This window comes from Melozone crissalis, unplaced genomic scaffold, assembly GCF_028551555.1.
Source record: "Melozone crissalis strain CALT ecotype California unplaced genomic scaffold, PUWL_Pcris_2 ptg000092l_1, whole genome shotgun sequence".
NCBI lineage: Eukaryota > Metazoa > Chordata > Aves > Passeriformes > Passerellidae > Melozone > Melozone crissalis.
In genome coordinates, this window is record NW_026535869.1 from 330,529 (window position 1) to 337,977 (window position 7,449).

The following is a 7,449-nucleotide window of genomic DNA, read 5'->3' on the forward strand; positions in this document are numbered from 1 at the left end:
ACATGTTTATTTTACATCCCCTCTGTGCTGGGGGATGTATTACATCCCTTCTGTGCCAGGCTGAGCTTGCCCCATCTGCCCCATCCCTCCCCTCGCACCTTTCTGGGCAGGACAGATGAGGTGAGGTCAGAAAATACCCTGCCCAAGACTCTGTGGGGAGATGCAAAGGTAGGTAGATAGAGGAGAGGCAAAGGTGGACAAAAGGGGTTAAATCCAAGGGGTTGTTCTGCAATCCCCTGAGGCAAAGCTGTCTGGGGACTGCAGGGAGGCTCCTCAGCCCAGCCAGACCCTGCATACACAGATTTCATTGATTTTTTTTCAGTCCAGGCCCCTGGCTCAGGCCCAGGCACTGCCCTGCCAGGTGCTGCAGGTGACTCCAGTGGTGTCATTCCTGTAACAATATTAATTTAATTCTACTACGCCGTGTCCAGCCTCTCTCAGCACCAGCCCGCTGCAATGCTTCCCTGCTGGGGGATCCTGGGGCACCCTGTCAGACGGGGACCGGGGGCAGTTTGGGGTGCTGGGGGGCTGTGTCAGGGTCCACGAGGTGGTGCAGGACTGAGCCCATGGCACTGGGGGGCTCTGGGCTCTGCCTCTTCTTTGCCCGGACCCCGAGGGCCCCCCAGAACAAACGCGGCTGACGGTTGGTGGTTTTATCACAAACAGCCTTTACTCACCCGCTGCCTCGTATTCCTTGTTACAAAAGAACAACTTAACAAAAAGAACGAAAGAATGCTGTGGCTGCAGCTGGGGGAGCGGGGGGCATTCAGCCCCACAGAGCAGGGTGGGCTATGGCACTGTTGGCGTGGGGCACCGGGCCTGGGGGGGCTCAGGCAGGGCAGTCCCGCTGCGCTGGCTCGTCCCGGTCGCCCTGGGCTGTGCTGGCAGGGACAGCCATCCGCAGCAGGGCATCCTCACCAGGGACCCTGGCAGGGACAGCCATCCGCAGCATTGTGTCCTCACCAGGGACCCTGGCAGGGACAGCCATCCGCAGCATTGTGTCCTCACCGGGGACTCTGGCAGGGACAGCCATCCCCAGCAGGGCATCCTCACCAGGGACCCTGGCAGGGACAGCCATCCGCAGCATTGTGTCCTCACCAGGGACCCTGGCAGGGACAGCCATCCCCAGCATTGCGTCCTCGCCGGGCCCGGGCAGCGCGCACGGCTGCACCAGCTGGTCCCAGTACAGGCTGAGCGTGGAGTGCTCCTGCTGCTCCAGCTCCCGCAGCTCCTGCAGCTCCTTGGCGCTGGCCGCTGGCGTCTGCACCTCAAAGGTCATCTCAAAGCGGCTGTAGTCCACCTGGAAGGCGCCTTTCTCCAGGGACATGCAGGGCTCGAAGCGGTATCCCCAGAGGATCTCGTCCTCCGTGTAGGAGGTGCGGGCTTGGCACGTCATTCCTGCAGCAATGGAGAACGTGGCTGTGCTGTGCCGGGTGCCACAACGAGCCCCCCGAGCCTGCAGGGCGAGGGGCTTCCAGCCCTGCGTCACCCACGGCCCGCAGGAGACACACGGGACCCCGAGCCTCTCTTGCTCAGATGTCATTCCTGGCATCTCCAGGAGCCCAGGGGAGCCCCCCCTCTCCACCCTGACTCCCCCAGACCACTTGCCTGTGGCTTCCACGATGCCCTCGAGGATGATGATGATTTCAAACTGCTCCCGGCGCAGCGACTCGGCCGACATGTCCCAGAAAGGGCTGTGGCGGTTGATGACGTGGCAGATGATCTGGGGCTCCACCAGGAACAGACGGTCCTCCCCCGTGTCATAGCCCAGGTTCAGCTCCGACTGCTCCAGGGGGATGAACTCCCCCTCGGCCGTCTGGCGGGACTTGATCAGCTTTGCCCGGATCTTGGCATCCACCATGTGGCTTTCCCGCAGGTCCCCCACGCGAAACATCAGGCAGAGCTTCTCGTCCCGGAGGGAGATGACGCAGTTCTTGCTGAAGATGAGGGTCTGGGCGCGCTTCTTGGGCCGGGAGATCTTGACGAACATGCAGCCGACCATCATGGCGTCGATCATGGAGCCCACGATGGACTGGGCGATGAGCAGGATGACGCCCTCGGCGCAGTTGGCCGTCACCATGCGCGTGCCGTAGCCGATGGTGCGCTGGCTCTCCACCGAGAGCAGCAGGGCCGAGACGAAGCCGTCCACGTTCTCGATGCACGCCTGCCACTCGGGATCGCCCCGGTGCCACACGTCGCCGCGCACCCAGGCGTCCAGGAAGTAGATGAAGCCAAAGACAACCCAGGTGACGACGTAGCACATCATGAAGACGAAGAGGAACCAGCGGTACTTGAGGTCTACGATGGTGGTGAAGATGTCCGAGAGGAACCTCTTCTTGTCCTGGATGTTGCCCAGATTCACCTGGCACTTGCCCACTTTGGTCACGTAGCGCTGCCGCTGCCGCCGGCCGGCCTGGGCCGCGGGGCCGTCCTCCTCCAGCAGCTTGCAGCGCCGGCCCTGCAGCCCCTCCGGGGCGGGGGCGGCGGAGCTGCGGGCGGAGGTCTTGCCGCGGGACGAGTTGGGGATGTTGGCCACGCTCAGGGCGTGCAGCGGGTGGAAGCGGGCGGCCGCCTCTTGCGGGGCGGGCGGCGGGCACCAGGACGGGCGGCCGCGGGGCTGCTGGGCGCTCAGGCTGCCGCGGCTCGGCGGCAGCGACGGCTCGCCGGGGACGAGGCCGCCGTGACGGGGTGCGGACGGGTAGTTTGGCATCGCGGCGCCCCTCTTGGCAGCGGCGGCGGCGTTCTGCCCGCCGTCCTCCGGCGGAGCCCCGGGCGCGGCCGGCGGATCGGGCTGCGGGGGGGAAAGGAGCCCGTCGGTGAGAAATCGCCTCCGACGCGAGCCGCGAGCGCTCCGCGTGCCGAGGATGCCCCGGAGCCCGGGGCGAGCCGTACCTTCTGCGGGAAGGTGCCGTAGCGGCTGGTGTCGGCGGGCGGCCGGGGCAGGTAGGCCAGCATGTGCTTGGCCGTGGGGGTCTGCGCCGGGGGGATGGAGTTGCTGCGGCCGCGGGGCTCCTCGGGGGGCAGCCAGCCGCCGCCGCCGCCGCCGCTGCGGGCGTAGGGCAGCACCATGGCGGCGGCTCAGCCCCGGGCTGGGCGCGGGGTCCTGCCGGGGGGAGACAAGCGGGAGTTAGAGCGGCGTGGGGCTCCGGCCCGCTCCGCATCCCCCGGGGCCGGGGTCTGGGGGAGCCCCCCTCGCCCAGCAACGCTTGTCCCGGCTCCGGAGCTGGCCGGGGCGCCTGCGGGCTGGCTCCAGATGGCTAAGCCCATTAAGGGCCATAATTGCATTGCAAGGCTGGGGAAGGAGGCACTCGTCTCCGGTGGGAAGCAGCCCCGGCAGCCGGCGAGCTCCGGGTGAGCGCCTAAGGCGCTGTCCCACGGTTGTTCCAGGCCGTGGCGGGAGCTGCGGGTTCTCTGAGAAGCTCCGGGCAGAAATGGATGGCCCCTAGGTGCGGAGGAAGGTGCGAGAGAGGCAGATCCCACGGCCAGGCTCCTCGGGACAGGCTGAGCCCAGCCGGTGTCCTTGGGGAGACGCGATGGGAGCTCATGGCCTGGAAACGCAACCCGGAGCGCAGCGGCCTGCGGGGGTAGGGGTGGGGATGGGGTGGGAGCGACGGCGCTCTGCCTCCCTCGAGCACCCCCTGCCACTGCAGAGCAGCGGCACCAACGCTCCTCAGCGCGGCGGCGGAGGGTGTCAGTGTCCGGAGCAACCCCGGGGGACACCCACCTCATGTCCAGGGGACACCCACCTCATGTCCAGGCAGAGCGGCTGCCGGCCCGGCGCGCGTCCTTCTCGGCTCGTGGCTCCCGCGGCGCCCCGGCCACCGCCGGGCATCTTCCCCCCGGTTGCGGACGGGAATCCTCGGCCCGGCCGTGCCACCGCGGCCGGTGGGAGGGAAAGAAGGACCGGGAGCTCGGCGGCGGCCGCCAATCCTGCTCCAGCGGCAGAAGGTCACCCGTTAATCTGTCTCAATGACAGGCACAATTACCTTGAAACGATTTAATCGGAAGAAGCAGGTGCCCCAATGCCTGGGGGAAGGAGCAGGAGGGGTTTCCCAGCGGATTTCCCTGCTCTTGCCCTCGGGATGATGCTCCCTGTCTGCTCTGAGGAGCGGGATGGTCAGCAAGGGCTGGAAAACACCCCCTCTCTCCTGCCTGGTCTGCGCTTCTCTGTTGAACGTGGTCCGCGCTCTCTCGCCCCCTCCTTGTGGGAGCCCCCTGCAAAGACCCTCCCGGCACTCACCAGGGCTGGACCCCGCGACCAGCAGGACGCAGTAATTTCCAGTCTGGCTCCCGATAGAGATAAGAAAGACGGCGGATGAAGGGGAGATTAGTCGCTAATCTCCCAGGGAAGATGAATCTGCAAGCTGGACCCCGCGGAGGCAGTGCACGTGGGGGAGGATGGGGGCCGAGTGCCAGCACAAACTTGGGATTTTCCTGATGCTTCTTTTCATCCTTTTCATAGAATCCCAGAACGGTTTGGGTTGGAGAGGGTCTTAAAGACCAGTCCAGCTCCAGCCCCCTGCCACAGGAACACCTTCCACCGGACCAAGCTGATGTCCATGGGCTTTCCCCAGCTGTGTGCTTGCGTCAGGGTGTCTCCTATCAGGACAACACAACACCACGAGTCTCATCTGCTGCGTGCAGGACAGGGCGATCAATGCCCACCTGTGAGAAGGGCCCATCTGAAACCTGCGCCCTCCCTTGAACATCCCCATTCTCAACGCAGCTCTCAAAGGCTCCTTTGCATATTTAATTAACGGGCTAATGAGGATCGGGGCCACCGACTCCTGCGAAAAGCCCGATGCTTTTCTACCTCTCTGCTGCCTTGCATCTTGCGCTACGGTGCCAGCCGTGTCCCACCGAGGCTGGAGCTGCTGCAGCCGAGAATCGCTGTCCCTGCCAAGGCTCTCGCTCCGGGGTGGCCGAGGCTCGGAGGATTTGCGTGCTTTGGCTTAACCCTCTTGGGCACGGCGAGGCAGCGGCGGGACCCAGCCCGGAGCTACCGCGGGGATGCACCCGGCTTTTCCTGCTGAGCCGGGCTCTCCTTTTAGCGTGGAAAAACCAACAGCAGCTGAAAAACGACCGTGGCCACACCCCGGCGTTGGAGGAACAGGCTTGAATTCGCCCCCCCGGGCGGCAGACGCGGCCGGCGGCCGGGCGGACGCTGCTCCGCAAGCGTTAATGCCCGCGGCCGCCGCTCGGGGCGGCTGATCCGGGCCCGGGCTTAGCGGGGCGGCGGCGGCATGGCCGGGGGCTGGGGGGCAAAGGCGCAGGGCGGGGGGATGCTCCTGGCTCTCCTCGGGTGGATCAGCTCCTGCGTCACCACCTTCGTGCCGCTCTGGAAGAACCTCAACCTGGACCTGAACGAGATGGAGGTCTGGAACATGGGGCTCTGGCAGGTCTGCATCACCCAGGAGGAGGGGGTGGTTGAATGCCAGGCCCACGGCTCCTTCCTGGCGCTGCCCCCCGAGCTGCGCGTCTCTCGCCTCCTGATGTGCCTCTCCAACGGGCTGGGGCTGCTGGGCTGCCTCCTGGCCGCCCTGGGGCTGGAGGGCTGGAGAACCTGCGAGGACAAACCCGGGCGAAAGCGGCGGCTCCTGCTCGGCGGGGGAGCGACGCTGGGCCTGGCAGGGATCGCCACCCTGGTGCCGGTCTCCTGGGTCGCCTACAACACCGTCCTCGACTTCTGGGACGAGACCGTCCCCGACATCGTGCCCAGGTGGGAGTTTGGGGAGGCCACCTTCCTGGGCTGGTTCGCCGGAGCCTTCCTGGCCGCCGGAGGACTGCTCCTGGCCTGCAGCGCCCGCGCCCCGGGCACCGGCACGCCGCTGGCCCCCGCCGGCCGCCGGGGCCCCGCCGCGCCAGGGCTGCCCAGGGGCCACCACCTGCACCCCAAAAACGCAGACTTGGTCATCTAGGGCCTCAGGTGCTGTGCCCTGTGCGCCTCGTGGGCTCTTCCCCTGGCAGGGAGGGCTCCTGCTTGTTTCACAGGATGATTTGCTAATTGCTACGGCAGCTCTGCAGGTTTCTCTCCTTCCTCTGTGCATCTGCTTCACCTTTTCTCTGTTAAGGAGCAGCAGATTTCCCTGCAGCACTCACCAAGCAAGAATGGGAAGGCAACAAGCAGCGGGCAGCGCTTTGTACTGTTGGTGACACCATGGTACCATCGCTGATGGGTGACACTGTGTTGGCATCTCTGGCGAAGCCCCCATAGCCGAGTCTGTCGTGGCTAATGCTGTGTCCCAGTGCAGCAGCTCTTTCCTTGCCTGTCTGTGTTGCTCTGAAATATTTGCAATAAATTATCGTGTCCGTTGGCAGTGTGTCTGTGCTCTGAACGTGCAGCTGTACCTTGGAGAGGTGGGATGCAGGGTGGGAGCAGCAATGGGCAGCACTGCTGCTGCAGCCATGGCTTGGTTAGTCCAGAAAAGATTGAAGGAAAAGAGAGAAAAATAGAAAACAAAGGGGAAGGAGGAAAATGAGACAAGGCAGCACCAAGTTCTACTCCTGTTGCAAAGGTGGGATGGCAGTGACCGTGTGCCCTGAAGGAGCCTCATCTTCTCATGGCTAAGATGATAAAGCCGATAAGCCACAGACCTTTGTGTCAAAAGTTCCTTGACTGCATCTTTTACCTGTGCACAAGAGGCAAGAAAGGGTTTTTGCTGGTCTGAACTGTTCCTTCCACATTTTCCTGATTCAGCTGTAAAAATCAAGGCTGATTACACACCTCTGTGAGCAAGAGCATGGACCATCAGGCTGGATTAGCACCCGGAGTCCTGACAGGGGCCGGCCGCTGCTGCGGCGCTGGTTGGACACGGAGTTCAGCGCTGGTTTAATCCCTGCAGCTCAGAGCCGTGGGCGCGTGACCCACCTCAAGGCAGGCCCAGCCCTGGGGAAAGCAAAGTCCACTCGCTCTAAGTCCCATTTTGAAACCTGCACTTTGCTCAGCTGGAGGGGAGGAAGGAGCAGATGGGCAAGGAAAGGGAACAGCGATGATCCCAGGCAGTTCTGGTGCTGCAGGACTGGGGACAGAGCTGGTGCTGCTGAGAGTGAAGTGGAAGAGGCAGGTGCTCAGTCCTTCTGAAAGAGAATCAAACAAGGTAGAACTGAGGGGCACTGTTCCTGGCCATCACCTCCCAAGGAGCTGCACCCCCTGCCAGCTCCCTAGGAGGGCTGACCAACCCAGGGAGCACAGAGGCTGTTTTGGCTCTAACTCCCTTGAGAAATGGGAGAACAGGACAGTGAGCAAAGGTTTTCAGCCTGGGAACGCTCCTCCTGTCCAGCTCAGTCCAAATACCATGACGTCCCCAGCACCACTCCTGACACTCTTTGTTGGTTCCTTAAAACAGGCTGTGGGCATGGGCTGGGCATTTCAGCTTCTGGCAGCAACACAAAGAACAGGGCAAAGCCACTGTTTCACGAGTCAGAACAAACAGGCTCTCCTCTTCCCAA

The 7,449-nt window shown here is 63.9% G+C and overlaps 2 protein-coding genes across 2 annotated transcripts; one reads left to right on the top strand and one right to left on the bottom strand.

The window, feature by feature from the left end:
* Window positions 1-829: 829 nt before the first annotated feature.
* Window positions 830-3,069, bottom strand: LOC128947244 (G protein-activated inward rectifier potassium channel 4-like). Its single transcript, XM_054291476.1, has 4 exons — window positions 2,893-3,069; window positions 1,609-2,791; window positions 1,099-1,398; window positions 830-876 (listed from the first exon to the last, which is right to left on the bottom strand). The coding sequence occupies exons 1-4, from the start codon at window positions 3,067-3,069 to the stop codon at window positions 830-832; spliced, it is 1,707 nt and encodes a 568-aa protein (XP_054147451.1).
* Window positions 3,070-5,243: 2,174 nt separating this feature from the next.
* Window positions 5,244-6,267, top strand: LOC128947255 (putative claudin-24). The gene has a single exon (XM_054291490.1). The coding sequence runs from the start codon at window positions 5,244-5,246 to the stop codon at window positions 5,916-5,918; it is 675 nt and encodes a 224-aa protein (XP_054147465.1). The 3' UTR covers window positions 5,919-6,267.
* Window positions 6,268-7,449: the final 1,182 nt, after the last annotated feature.

Excerpts from the sequence above, each read along its gene's own strand:
- LOC128947244 (XM_054291476.1), bottom strand. The coding sequence starts at position 3,069 with ATGGTGCTGCCCTACGCCCGCAGCGGCGGCGGCGGCGGCGGCTGGCTG. Across the intron at positions 1,399-1,608 it reads GGGCATCGTGGAAGCCACAG|GAATGACGTGCCAAGCCCGC; the intron begins GCAAGTGGTCTG and ends CCATTGCTGCAG. Across the intron at positions 877-1,098 it reads TGTCCCTGCCAGGGTCCCTG|CCCAGGGCGACCGGGACGAG; the intron begins GTGAGGACACAA and ends CTGCCAGCACAG.
- LOC128947255 (XM_054291490.1), top strand. The coding sequence starts at position 5,244 with ATGGCCGGGGGCTGGGGGGCAAAGGCGCAGGGCGGGGGGATGCTCCTG.